Source organism: Gambusia affinis, linkage group LG15 (genome assembly GCF_019740435.1).
Source record: "Gambusia affinis linkage group LG15, SWU_Gaff_1.0, whole genome shotgun sequence".
Classification (NCBI taxonomy): domain Eukaryota; kingdom Metazoa; phylum Chordata; class Actinopteri; order Cyprinodontiformes; family Poeciliidae; genus Gambusia; species Gambusia affinis.
The window spans coordinates 105,018-119,675 of record NC_057882.1 but is presented as its reverse complement, the minus strand read 5'-3'; the positions used below and the strand labels follow the sequence as shown (position 1 = coordinate 119,675).

The window sequence follows — 14,658 nt, the reverse complement described above, 5'->3', positions numbered from 1 at the left end:
GAACAAGAAAAAATAAACATTACTGTGGTGATTGTTGCCACAGTAACTATTTTAACAAAGAAAACATTGAGTGGATGACCAACTGAATTTTTAAGGTGTTTTGATCATCCTGTCCTTCTTCACACAAGCCCAAATCATTTAGGCTGAAATGTAAAGGTATAGCTTAATATACAGATTCAGAGGTGAAATAGAATTTTCAAACCACCACATGTCCTGTAGGTCAGCCGTCACCTGTTCTTCAGTCTGAGTCTGGTTGGATCCTATAGGACACCCTGTTGGACCCCAGGCATTGGCACTGCGTGCTCCTTCGACTCTTTACTTCTTCTCTATTTATTTGTTTTCATTTCTTTATCAGATGAAAACTCAAACACTGATGATCATTGGATTAGGTCCCTAGAGTTTGCAGCTGTATAATAAGCAATAATTCCTCTCACACACAAAACACCCATTTTACTAATTGAACCCTCAGATCATTATCAAAGCACTATTTACCTGTGTGCAATATTTTAATTAGATTATAGTCTCTATTTAACCCATCACGGACTCTTTGAAGTTCTGTGTTTTTAGTGTTAAGTCCTTAGATGCACAGTTGAAAACAAATGGTCTCGGCCTTTTTAATTTAATGAGGATTGCTGCCTATCCCAGCTGTGTCTCTTTGCATCTTTTTCCTCCCACCTACTCATTTTTGGCCATTGAAATCCAGTTAATTGAAGGAGTCTTTCACCACTAAACATGAAGGAGACCAAATTAGCATCTCTCTCTGTTCATCAGGAAGCTAAGGCAGACATGGATGCTTTGATGTGAGAAGTATGCTTTCAGTTGGCGGCAGGACTCCTGAAAATGAGCTGATGGCCCTGCTATTAGGCCCAAATGCAGATGCGTCCATGTGTTGCAAAACACTTAATCCTTTAATTGATCACCTTCTGCCTGGCCTATTCTGTATGTGTGTGTGTGTGTGTGTGTGTGTGGAGAGTTTGTTTCCCCCTCACCGCCTGCTTATCAGAATCCCATTTTGTAGATGAGATGAATTGCTTTTCAAAAAGTAGAAAAATATGGTGAATGCTGCACTAAGACCAATGAGGATTTACATGTAATCCTGCTGCCCGACATAAGAAGCCTTTTAAAAATCAGGTTTCCAGACTTCAGATCTGGTGGAGTTAGTGGCTTATACACACATTACAGTCACATTAATAAATCATAGAAAGTTCCTCTTACAGAAATGTGGAACCAATTTCCCAGGCTTCATTTTACTGATTTATTTTTGGAAATGCAAAAATTAAAATATACTGTAGCAAAACTATTACATTCAACATAGTGTACATAACTAATATATGTGTATTATAAACCCTGCAATCAAATAAAAAATAATTATCAGTGATATTTGAAGGACTAGTTTGAGTGTTAAAATGAAAACCATCAATCAAGAGAAAATGATCTTGGGATTTTTTGACTGAACTTTTCTAATGGAAACTATAGTTTGTCATGAATTAAGTTAAACATTGCTGCTTTGTTCTGGGACTTTTTTTGGTCTTTCCTTTTGTAAATATTCACAATGATTTCTGATCAAATAAGCATCTAGATTTTCTGCGACTCTGGTAAGATCCTGTAAGAAAATGGCTTCATCATCAAGAAACCTTCTGCGAACTGTTATAAGGACAGTATGCTAAATACCCACGTTTCATTGGACTGGAGCCAAACTAATGATTCTGTAATAATTACTAATGGGGATTCCTGATTTATCAGTAAACAACTTTTCTTAGACACAAGAAGTGTTTTTTTTTCTTTTATTGTCTGTTTCATACTTTCATACCTTTCTGCTTTCAGTTCACTCTTCTCATAAATGTTAGACCCAACTGTCTGGAAATAAATTTTGTCAAACTCTGTGTTGACTGTGCTTCTTGACAGACTTTATTTTATTTTCACCAGTCAGGAGGTTTCCTGCTTTTTGTTGCTTTTATTTTTGAACTGCTGGTCATTAGCATACTTAGAATTTTGCATGTAATTGTTTTACACATGAATTTGATAAATAACATTGGGTGATCCCATCACTTTTTAATTTATTTGGTCTAAAGATGATTTGTAAATTTAGGAGTGCAGATTTTTAAGTGAAATAATCTGTGAAAGCACACATTTTTTAATGTACAATTCCTTTTTTTTTTTAGCAGCTGAATCAATCTTTAATAGACATTTTTTAAGCAGGCATGTTCTCCTTTTATTATACTCCACTGCTGCTAGTATTTTGAAACATAGTCACACTTTCAGAAGCTCTTTTGCTTCTGCTTGCTACAATAATAATATGAGCATGTGTTGAAATGTCTGTGAAATGAAGTGTCTGAAAATGCATTGTGGAGGTGAAGAAGCAACTAGCTTAGAATCAAGTAGCTAGAAAGAAATTTGTTGGGAATACATGGAAAACATGGTTTGTTATGGGCATTTAATTTGTATTATCTATAATTATCAATCCTGCCAAATTGAAGATTTAATTGATACTGATGTCAATTATATTTAAATAGCACTATAAGTATGACCATAAATTTCTCAGTCTTTATTTAAATATCTATGTATTTTTTTTATTCCCATCCCATAAAATGCCTTCATTAGTCTAACAATAAAATAAAGAGCTTTGTAAGAAATTTGATTTAGGACTATGATTAGTACTACTATTTGCAAAAGTGAACAGGAGTCAGCTGTTTCAGAATAATGTGAGGACTAGAACTGAATATACTATGTGAGATCAGAATCCTTCTGGTCCAGATGCACCTGTTGGAATCATGACAAGTCAATGGTTTTCAGTGTCTTGATTGTACTAGTGGATTCATAAGAATTAAACATTTCTTTCTTTTGACTCTACCTTTTTCCTCAAAGAACTATTACATTTATCAGGCAAAAAACAAGTTATTTATTATTGCCTCTTTGTGTATTTTCTACAGAGGTAATCTACAATGATTCTAGAGTGAAAAAAAACTAACTTAAAATTTTCAAGAATGGTGTTCTCTTTTTAGGCTCCCAAAAATTGATTTCAATTAAATTCAGTATTCTTGCGTCCATTTACAACAAGTGTCACAAGGTACTTTACAAAACAAGTGGTCCACTGTATATACGGAATGATATAATCAATCCACTCATAAGGAAAGATTCAAACTCCGTTGTATTCAATTCAGTCCAGAGCGTCAAGTTCCGTTTAATATTGGTTAAATATTATATATATATTATATATGTTGGTTAAATGGTAAGTGTTTAATGAAACCCGGCGGATTACACCGAGTCTCTGATGTTGCAGCAATCCCTCACAATGATCATGCAATGTAGACAATACGGTGTCAACAAACAAATAAACAGAAAACAATGAAGCCGTTCCAGCAGCCCTCTGCTGGTGACCATTTAACTGAATTTTACCTCTCATCTCTGAGCACCGCTAATAAAATAATCGCTGTGTTGCTTTGTTTAAAAACACATAAATAACTTTGAAATGATATTCTTTTTTTCCCTGTTATTTGTTGCTGTGGTTCTTTAGGGTTTTTATCTTATTTTAGTTTTTAACCTCAAACAGCGGCGCCCACATCACGGGTATGGAGGGAAACAATCAGCACCACGCGACTTGACCTAAAGCGCGTGGGTGGATTTTTCATTGTCTAAAAACCTGATAGTAAAAAACAAACAAACAAACAAACAAACAAAAAAAAAACAGGGATCGACGTTAAGGTATACGCGAACGGTAAAAACAGAGATTCCACACTTGAAATAAAAACAGCCGAATAAATGGAGCCCAGTGCTGTTTCAATATATTTTGTATGTGTATATTTACAGACATTTTCCAACAAAATGGACAAACTGCAAATGACATTTAAACATGAGATAAAAAGAGAGAAAGATATCTTGTTTGGGATGAAAGTGCAAATGTATGAGAGGGGCGGGGTTGCACAAAGCGTTTATATGACGGAGCTAGATTTATGTACAGGAATTTACAGAAATACAAAATAACACAAACTTACCAGGTTTAGACTCTGTAGAAGGAAATAATAATAATAATAATAATAATAATAATAATAATAATAATAATAATAATAATAATAATAATAATAATAATAATAATAATGAGCTCACACTGAACTCTTTTTCTCTGAAGAAAAGTCAGAGTTTGTGTTTCATTAGCAGAGGCCGATGCTTACAGCTGTGCTCCTATAGTAGATGATCTGTGGAGCAAATATCGTCCTCGATGTCCACGTCGTCGTCGTTCTCCTCCAGCAGGTATGCGTCCGCCTCCAGGCCGTGTCTCAGCTCCTCCGCGCTCTTCTCGTTCAGGTCGCTCTCCGCGCTGGAGTTCTCTGCACAGCGCTCCGTCTCTGCTGGAGTCTTCCGCTCATCCTGCGCCTTCCTCAGCTGCTTCTTGTGCTTCATTCGCCGGTTCTGGAACCACGTTTTTACCTGCAGCGGAGAGAAGAGCGCGTTCAAGTATGAATCTCTGATACCGGAATTCATCCAGTAATAATAAATGACAATAAAAGAGGACAACTTTTTTTAAATTAAGGATACATTTTACCTCGCCGCTTACGCACCAATCGTTTAAGCTTGTAAACCAATTCTCTTTTACGCATACAAATCTCGCTTTGATCAAGCAGCTAGTCTTAAAATTAAAAAAATCGAATAGATAAGATGCAAAATGTAATTCTTGTATATAACAAAAATAGACTCCGTTGTTTATATTTATATATATGTCGTTCTGGTGATTCAATAAAATCTAACAAATTTTATTTTATTTTATTTTGAACGCTTGGTTTCTTGGTTACAGATCTTCTTTCTGTTAAAACGAATTAAAAATGAGATAGCAGTAAAAAAATAAATAAATAAATTAAAAAGTGATTAGATAAAATAAAATATTAATTGGTCCCAGCAATCTCAACAACTTACATAAACTGCACTGTTTTGCCTGAATTGACACATCACAATTAAATGGAGTGTATTCCCATTGTCAGACGGTCAGTTTATTTAAAACTGTAGAATTAAAATGTTCTTTGGATACTTGCAGACTTTTAATTCTTAGACAGGTTCACTATCAGGTTGTAAATATAATTATTTTTAAACAGGATCGGTGGAAAATGATTATCCTGCAGTGTTTCGGTAGAAGTGTAAGGTGTGTTTGCGCCACCTGTGTCTCGGAGAGGCTGAGCGCCGTGGCCAGCTCCACTCTCTCCGGTGTGGACAGGTACCGCTGGATCTCGAAGCGCTTCTCCAGTCCGGACAGCTGGGAGTCAGAAAACACGGTCCGGGCCTTCCTGCGCCGGCAGTGTTTCCCTGGTAACTCTGCGTGGTGCTGGAACAGAGCCGGCATCTGCATCCCTGTTGAACATCAAGACAAGTCAGATCTATCTGCGGCGCATTTTAGGACAAACCCTGTTTCCGAGCTGCCGGACAGGACAGTATTGTCAAATTGAGAAAAACAGTCCCGATATTGGAAAGAACATTCGTCCAAAAGAAAGAAAATTTGATTTGCGGTGCAAATCAAATATGTAACTCTTATATGTAAACTATTCAAGACTAACAAGATTTTTTTTTAAAGGAAAATAAAAATAAACTCACTTGATGCAATAAACAAACTGCATTAATGAATGCCATATCAGTTTAGCCCCATTGCACAGTTCTATAATATTCTATATTCTGTTATTTTTTAATAGGTAAGACAACATCGATAATATTTACATTTCAGAAACGGTAATAATAAGCACTTCCCATTTTGTCACTGTAGCAGCTGGAGAGAAAAAAATCAAAACTTTAAAACCCTAACATAAAAAGTAGCAGTCACAATTTAATCGGATAAAATATTTTTGCTATTCCCTCATGAAAAAAACAAAAAGTCTAACAGGCTCCAAAGGCATTTTATTCAGGAGTTTGTGACAATTTTCTCTTCCAGGCCTTAACTTGCACCTCCGGCGCCCTCCCAGTTCTTACCAGGTGTGAAAAAGTACTGGTGATGCTCCGGCTTATGGAGTGGGTGAGGATGAGGAGCCAGAATTGGCGTCGGAATCAGAGGATATCCATACTCCAGGATGGGCATTCTGGACGTCAGGGAGCTGCAGAAGGGCGCGGGAATAACCTCTCTCAGTGGCTTTGGTTTGTGCAACAGGATATCCTCAATGAAAAATGACGTGGATCTCTGCGTGGGCGCTGCGGACGCATAGTTCACACTCATGGTGATAGTGTTTTCCCCCCTCTCCTTAAACCTGCACCAGCATCTGCCTGTCCCTTGCGAGCTTCCGCGGATTAAATGCACCCTGTGTGTGAAAGCAGAGCGACACGGTGCCGGGCATCACTCAGCTGTCGGTAGGAGGGGGAGTTTGTGGGACTTATTGAGGCAGAGTGGCGGATTGGGGAAGCTGATTGGCCCATCAGCCAATTAGATTTGTGTATGACCGAGAGGGCCGCGTGAGGGAAAGGCTCTTCGTTCTGATTGGTTTTGGACGCATTCAAAGGCTCTGGGAAAAAAAAGTAAACTGATTTGAGATAAGCAGCGCACCTGTGACCACACAACAAATCATTTGAAAAGCAGCTAAAAATCTGATGGAGGTTCAGGCCGCAGTAGTCTTACTGCCCTCGGACCCCACGTGGATGGGTTCTGCTACATTTTAACGTTAAGATATCTGAAAAATAATACAATCCGGACCTTAAGTGACTGACATATTATTCAATTAATTCCGACGAATAGAAGCCGATTGTGGCGTTTTCTGTTGCCGAAAAAAGTCATTTTGATCGTTTTTTAGTCTTCTTTAGGAAGGCAGCTCTGATACAAGTTATCAGAAGGAAGGCCTATTGCTACAATGAGAACAAACCCGTTTCTAAACCTGAAAATTAATTCCCGCATTCCTGCTTCACGTTGAATAAATTTTTTCTAATAGTTTTGCAGCTTTCCTCACAGGAGGATAAGGGGCCACAGGTCTGTCAAGTAATTCCGTCCAGATTGACTGTAATTGTCAGTATAAAATCTGTGGGAGTACAAGTGCCGCTCCTGCGCCCATTTATGACAGAAAGCCTTATGCAGTAATTTGCTGATCCGGTGTTTTCATCACATATCCAATCAGTCCACTAAATGCCAAAGTGCCTTAATATAGACAGAATTTGAGCTGCAATGGTATTAGGCAATTAGGGGGAGATTTTCGAGCGGAAGTTGTAATCCTTGGACTGGATTTCCGTTTGATGAGATGGAGAGAGAACAAATTAATTACTGAGAGTAAGTTGCGCTCCAGTCCATTAGTTTGCTCAGTTTTTCTCTTCATAGAGGAACCTGGAAGTATAAATAGTAATTGCAACAGAAATGTGTTCTGTTGGTGTTGATTCTGTCCATGCTGCATGATTTTTGTCTCACAAATAAAGCACACAAGAAAGACACGTTGCATTAAAAATAAAAAATGTAAACTGCTAACCGATGGAATCACCTGATGGCTTTGTTCTTGCAGCCTTAAGCGGTTTTTGTCATCTTGTAAAACATTTGACTCACTGTTAGTGCGTCATTTTCTCAGGTGCTGCTGTGTTCAGAGAAGTGTTTTTGAAGAGCTGCTAAACGTTTGCCTTGCAGACGTTTCTGGGTAAGACATACTGAACAGTGCAAATCACAATGCTAAAATTCCATCCTCATTTTCAGGTGTTACTTTTAAATAATAAGCAGAAAGAAACCAGAAGTAATCTACAGCTCTACTGCACCAGATACAGAAGTTTATTGAAGCAGTATTTATTTATACTGCTTTAAGGCTTCTAGTGGAGTTTGTTCTTCTGGTGCTACCAGAGCAGACAAAAGAAATGTCGACTGAGCTTGACATTGATATATCGCCATAGTTGTTAATCTCTTCTCCTTTTGGATCGAGATTGTTCCTCCCCATAAAACTCCAGGTTCAACTCAAGATTCATGCAAGACCGCAAGTTCCAAAATAAATATTGACATCACTACTACTACTACTACTACTACTAATAATAATAACAATAATGATGGCATGGCTATTTATTGATTAGTAATGTTTTTTTAATTCCATAAGACTTACTAGACAAAGGTAATGTAGCTACTCGTGATGGTATACTCTCATCATAAACCAACAACCAACCAAAAGTCATGACTATCACACTCTAAGGATCACCATGTCTTCCGCTTTAAATTTGTTATAAATTATGCCATATCTAATGCCATAAAATAAAACTCTACCTGCAGCATAGCATACACAAATGTAAAGTCTACTTTTTTTTTTCTTTTTCTCATCAGAAAAAACAATGCAAGCAATGAACTGAAAATTCTAATTGGTAAATAGATGAAATCAACATTTCTCTAGAGATCTACCAACAAAGAACAGTTTTAGAAAAATATAAGCATCCATACATTTACACATCTCTATACACACATAGCACATCCATATTTATGGACGGATGCATTTTCATGCCTGCACACAATTTTGTACAAAAGAGATCTTCAGAGGTCAGTTGAGTTGTTTTATACCACAAGGGTCATTTCTAAGCACTTTACAAGACAAACGGGCCTAATTCACAGGCATCTTCAATCATATTTGATCTAAATGTATTAATCCAATTCATTTTAATCCAATCAAATCATTTAGTCAGACTGTTCACTGTTCTATGCTCAGAAGAAGCTAAGTCACAGCTGCTGAGTGTTGATGTGTCGTTCACTAGCGATAGGATTTCTTGAACGGCTCCATGCGGTAAGACTCGTCTCAGCTAGTGAGAACTGTTCTTTGTTTTTTTTTATTAATTTGTTTGCCTTTGATGGTCTGATTACGCGTCTACAGCTATTGATATTTTTATTTAATTAAAATGATTAAATTGCACTAATTAAATACAATAGTTAGGGTGGATTATTTTTATATTTAATGGTGCTGAAAAGGATTTTTTGTTTCCGTTAAAGCAACTCAAGTCTATTTTTCCTTAATTGTGCTTCTAAATCACAAATAGCCCTTGTGTAATACTACCAAGTGTTATTAATGCACACAACACTTGGTAGTAAAGAACAATTTCTTTTGTTTCTGTTTGACATCATTGGAAAGCTTAGACTTTCAGAATGTGTGAATAACTCGAAATACCCAAGTAGACATGTTCATTGCTTTGTTGTTGCTAGTCACATTTCCCAAACAGCACTGCTCTTCTCATTAGGATGACCAAAGAAAACAATAATTTGTGAGTTAAGAGACTAATATTTTCATTTCAGATTGCTTTATGTATAAAGATGCATTATCGCGGGGGCAATTTCAAGTTAGGTGTTCCATGACTGTTAAATGGGCTAAGTGGTTCTCAGCCTGAAAAAGTTCTACTGTTCTACTGGATCCCACCACTCTCAGCTCTTTCTCATGAAGTGTTCTCACTGTTTAATTTTCTTATCTTCTGTTGTTTTTGTGGTGGGGTAAATACGGTATATCTTGTCATGTCTGAGACATGAACAGGTTGCTTTTTGAAGAGCTCTGTGTATTCATTCAAGAGCTTTGTATCTCTGCTGGGTGACATTTCCCTCTAAGCGAGTTCCAAATGATGTCTCAGTCCAAAGCAAGACACTTAAAATCTGTTTGATCTCAACAGAAAAGTAGTTTCAGAATATCAGTAGCATTTGGTATGTGGAACTATGAATCAGTTTATTTGATGATAAATCAGCTCAGTTTTTAAGAGACATGTTTTGAGGATGAAAATAAATTAGTTTAATCAATTTAAATTTTTCATTTCATTAAAATTCATTAAAATTTTCATTTCATTTTTAAAATTTTATTTGAGGACTGTTTTTTCACACACCGGTTCAACGGGAGGTTTTAAGGACTTACCTCAAATTCTGCACCAAAGGTCACTGGTAGAAGTGATCTTTTTCACTGATTTGCACTGAGATGAAGAAAACATGTATTAAACTTAAGTAATGTAAAAGGATTTTCCTTCATCCCCAAGTAGTTTGTTTAAAGTGTGACTCTTTTCACCATGTCATTCAAGTTTCCCAAATCACTGCCAGAGGTAACCTTAAGTTGAACCTCCACACACCATGATGCCAGGGTTAACATTGGTATGTGAGTACACATTAACATTCTAGTCTTCTTCCCTGGACATGCCCAAATGTACATCATCAATTTGAGTTGTCCACAACAAAGATTTCCTTCTGAAAACAATAGGACAAAATCCTCATCAATCAAACTTTGTTTGTATAGCTCATTTCAGCAGTAAGATATTTCAAAGTGCTTTACATCAAATCAGACACAAAAACACAGTGCAACATAGAATCAACAATAAAAACACAATATTAAGTCAGGTTCCATCATTAAATTTGTAATTGATCACGTTTCAAATACAACTCTAAACAAGTGGGTTTTTAGTTGAGATTTAAAGGAAGTCAGTGTTTCAGCTGTTTTACAGTTTTCTGGAAGTTTGTTCCAGATTTGTGGTGCATAGATGCTGAATGCTGCTTCTCCTCGTTAGGTTCTGGTTCTGGTTCTGGTTCTGCTCTGCATCCCCAGAACCAGAACCAGAGAGTTCTGGAAGGTTGATACAACAGCAGCAGATCTTTAATGTATTGTGGTGATAAACCATTCAGTGATTTATAAACTAACAACAGTATTTTAAAGTCTATTCTTTGAGCTACAGGGAGCCAGTGGAGAGACTTTAAAACTGGTGTTATGTGCTCTATCTTCCTGGTTTTAGTGAGAACACGAGCAGCAGCATTCTGGATCAGCTGCAGCTGTTTGATTGATTTGTTGGACAAACCTGTGAAGACGCCGTTACAATAATCAATACGACTGAAGATAAACGCATGGATGAGTTTCTCTAGATCTGGCTGAGACATTAGTCCTTTAATCCTGGAAATGTTCTTCAGGTGATAGAAGGCCGACTTTGTAACTGTCTTTATGTGTCTCTGGAGGTTCAGAGACACATCAGAGTCCATCACTACTCCCAGGTTTCAGGCCTGATCGCTGGTTTTTAGTTGTAATAACTGAAGCTGTGCATTGACTCTAGATCTATAACTCTAGATCTATAACTCTAGATCGTTCCTCTTTAGGTCCAAAAATAATAACTTCAGTTTTGTTTCTGTTCAGCTGGAGGAAGTTTTGGCACATCCACACATTGATCTGTTCAGTGATTGAATGGGGTCAAAGGTCACCTGGTGCCATCGTAATATAGAGCTGTGTGTCATTTGCTGATATAATTTCCTGTTATAACCTGAGCCAGAGGGAGCATATAAATATTGAATAAGAGCGGTCCTAGGATTGAACCTGGGGGTACCCCACATGTGACCTTTGACCTCTTTGATGAGAAGTTTCCAATTGAAACAAAGAAATCCCTGTTCTTTATGTAAGATTCAAACCAGTTAATCTCTGGACCGGAGAGTCCGACCCAACTCTCCAGTCCATTCAGTAATATTTCATGGTCAACACTGAGATCCAACAGAACCAGAACCAGAACTGTGGTTCTCCCACAGTCCGTATTTATATGGATGTCATTGAACACTTTGACTAGGCCAGTCTCTGTGCTGTGGTAACCATGGAAACCAGACTGGAAGGAGTCAAAGCAGTTGGTTATCGTTAGGAAGCTATTTAACTGTTTAAACAGTTTTTTCAATAACTTTACTGATGAATGGGAGGTCAGAGGTCAGAGGTCGGCCTGTAATTCTGCAGTAGTGATTTGTCCAGGTTGTTCTTTTTATCAGTGGTTTGATTACTGCCGTTTTCAAAGCCTGGGGGAAAACGCCTGATGAGAGCGATGAATTACTATTTGGATCAGATCAGTAGCAACAACAGACAGAACTTTCTAAAAGAAATGTGAGGGTAGAACATCCAGACAGCAGGAACTGGAGCTGAGTTGACTTATAATTTCCTCTAGGGTTTTATAATTAAGTAGTTGAAATTGGGTCATTTTTCCTGTATTTGTTTTGTTTGGGTTCTGTGTTGGTTCTGGTTTTCTAGTGGATGTGCAGATTAATCCTCAGATTTTTTGAATTTTCTCTGAAAAGAAACTGGAAAACTGGTTGCAGGCGGCAATAGACTGAAATTCATTTGGTAACGTGATAGGAGGATTTGTGAGTCTGTCGACTGTTGCTAATAAAGCTGGAGCATTGTTAATGTTTTTGTTCATTCGTCCATATCCCAGTAAGGACATTTTTTTTGTTTTTTTTTTCCCAAACAAAGCTTTTGCTGGTCTGGTGTTAATTTATTTTCTCTGAAAATGTTAGACTTGTAACTATATTTAATCATATCATTCATCTCTGAAACTTGCATGACAAAGTTGGTTGGCTGTTTTTTCACAGTCATTACACTCTAAAAAGTGTATTTGCAAACACACTTTTTAGAGTGTAGTAGACTGTGCAACTCTTTGGAATCTGTTGTTGTTTATGTGCCTCTTGACGGCTGGGAAACACACAAAGACAACAATGGTGCACCTCAAATCAGAGACCACGTGGTAAATGTCCACAAATCTAAATAGAAAATGTGTGTTTTAGAACTTATACCTAGCATTTTTGGAGTAATATCTGAGTTTAAAAAGTGATTGAAATAATATGAGTTTTTATATTACAAAAATGTTAGCTCCTGACAATCCATTTGCTCTAACATCTATGATTACCAAGTTACAGTGAATGACAATCCTCTTCTATTAGACTGATGTCTGAATTAACATATCTGCTTCCTTAGTGCACTCTGTTCAGCACTCTTTTCTCTTCTGCTCAGCAGGCAAAAATACTGTGGGGTTTTGTAGCTATTAGCATACTATACAATAATCCTTCCCAAGTGTTGTCTGTCATGAGCGTTGGAACATTTATAAGATGCTGAGAAGCCCTCATGTTCTGTTTGGTTCATATGTCTGGCCACTTGACTTCACACCACCCAGCCTAATGCAAATCCACAATGGATATTCATCAACATTGTAAACATGCCTCTATCAAACATATACAAGTGTTTGCAAACTTCTAAAATAGCACCTCTACAAACAATTGACTTTAATTTCGTGCCTGGGAGAAATCACATTTTTTCTTGTTCATTTGGGCTTTATTCCTGCTTCTTATAGTCCCAATGATAATTTCTTATTTTTTAGGGGTGTTAGGTAAAATTTTGCTGGAGACCCCTTAAAACAATCACACCCATTTCTGGTTTGCTTGTTGAGCACATTATGTCCAATTAAAGTACGTAATTCTGCCATGGGCCTAAATGTGTGAGTATTGTTTTCATGGGTTTTGAAGGGCATCTGAAGAGAACTTAGGCTTATGTGGCTGCCTTGAGGACACGACTAGGAATACCTGTTAGCTGTGTACTGGGTCAGATTACTGTACCTACTGACATTTGTCATTGGTCCAAATAGTGGACCAATGCATTTAAAACGCAGGCATTTAAAAGCAGGCAGCTTTAAAATGAGATGGATAATTCTAGAAGGGCCAAAGTGTGTATGAATAAAACAAATATTTGGTTTTGTTTCTGCTTCATGTGAAGAAAGCTTTTTTTAAGTGTATCATATTGTGATGCTACAATGTCGTGAAAAACTATCCCCTTAGATTTCTTCTGTTTTTGCATTTATGTCAAACCTAAATGCTTCTGATAAACTAATTTCAAACACAGAAACCCTGGGTAAATAATATTTTTTTTAAATGAGGATTTTATTAATAAATAGACAAATCTATCTGGCCCTATGAAAAAAAGTAACTGCACAAATTTTGTCAAAGTCACTTCAAAACTTTTTCTTGTTTGCGTTATTGAGCCATTCAGAGGTGGACTTGGTGGTGGGCTTTGACTAGTTCCCTGCCATTTCATGTTATTTTCATTTGTGGATAATAGGTCTAAATGTTGTTCAGTGAAATCCAAAGCATTGGAGATGGTTTTGTTATCATTTCAAGGTTAACTTTTACAGCTTTAAATGGGCTAAAATATTTTCAAAGACATATTATGTCTTAATCTATAGAAATTTAAGAACAGATAAACAGACGGGCTGTGCTTCAGCAATTTCTGTATTGCAGAGGTCAGGCAGTAAACAGACCTTCAAAAATGTGATCTATCACAATCAATTCATGATTTAGAAAAGAGGGCCTGAGTGTGTACAGACTGTTTTAGATAGCTTGATCTCTTAATAACTGAATTGATCATTGGCATTATTGTTTTAACCTGACTTTAGACTTTTTTGTTATGTTGCTTTTGTTCTTTCATGCATATTTGAGAAATCCTTTAATGCTGCGATGATGGGCTATAGGTGGAGTGTGAAAAGAGCAGGAGCTACTTAAAGAGACAGAGGCCCAATTTCAAGGCACTAACTTGTGAAGTAAAATTTCTTTTAAGTCATATTTGATATATACAATATTTTTACAACTACTGAAGGTAACATATTCTATTGTGCTACTACGTGTCACTATTTTCCTGGAATAACACCACACTGCTCCGTTAAAATGCCCTTTTGTACTTATTCAAGGCACTTGTCTTGTATTAAAATTTATTTGATGATCTGAAACATTTAAGTGTGCAAAAAGCATTAACCAAAGAAATATGTAAGCGGACAAATACCTTTGCACATTTCTAATGATGCATGCTATTGTAAAATGTTAAACCTAATCTATTGGTTTACAGTGATGACAAATCGTTTACACACATTCATTTGGTGAAGTGCAGTAACGCTTTTAACCCTAATTAAAATTGGGCTCTCAGTATTTGAAGCTTTGTGGATAATGAA

At 36.9% G+C, this 14,658-nt stretch overlaps 1 protein-coding gene across 1 annotated transcript; it reads right to left on the bottom strand.

Annotated features, from left to right (window-relative positions):
• Window positions 1–3,775: 3,775 nt before the first annotated feature.
• bsx (brain-specific homeobox) lies at window positions 3,776–6,376 on the bottom strand. The gene is made up of 3 exons (XM_044141054.1): window positions 5,947–6,376; window positions 5,147–5,337; window positions 3,776–4,425 (listed from the first exon to the last, which is right to left on the bottom strand). The coding sequence occupies exons 1-3, from the start codon at window positions 6,185–6,187 to the stop codon at window positions 4,180–4,182; spliced, it is 678 nt and encodes a 225-aa protein (XP_043996989.1). The 5' UTR covers window positions 6,188–6,376; the 3' UTR covers window positions 3,776–4,179.
• Between the last annotated feature and the right edge of the window lie 8,282 nt (window positions 6,377–14,658).

What these genes read in the sequence shown, in the direction of transcription:
- bsx (XM_044141054.1), bottom strand. Translation starts at nt 6,187, where the DNA reads ATGAGTGTGAACTATGCGTCCGCAGCGCCCACGCAGAGATCCACGTCA. An exon ending in CCAGTACTTTTTCACACCTG is followed by an intron (nt 5,338 to 5,946) that starts GTAAGAACTGGG and finishes GATGTTCAACAG; the next exon opens with GGATGCAGATGCCGGCTCTG. An exon ending in TCAGCCTCTCCGAGACACAG is followed by an intron (nt 4,426 to 5,146) that starts GTGGCGCAAACA and finishes TCTCCGCTGCAG; the next exon opens with GTAAAAACGTGGTTCCAGAA.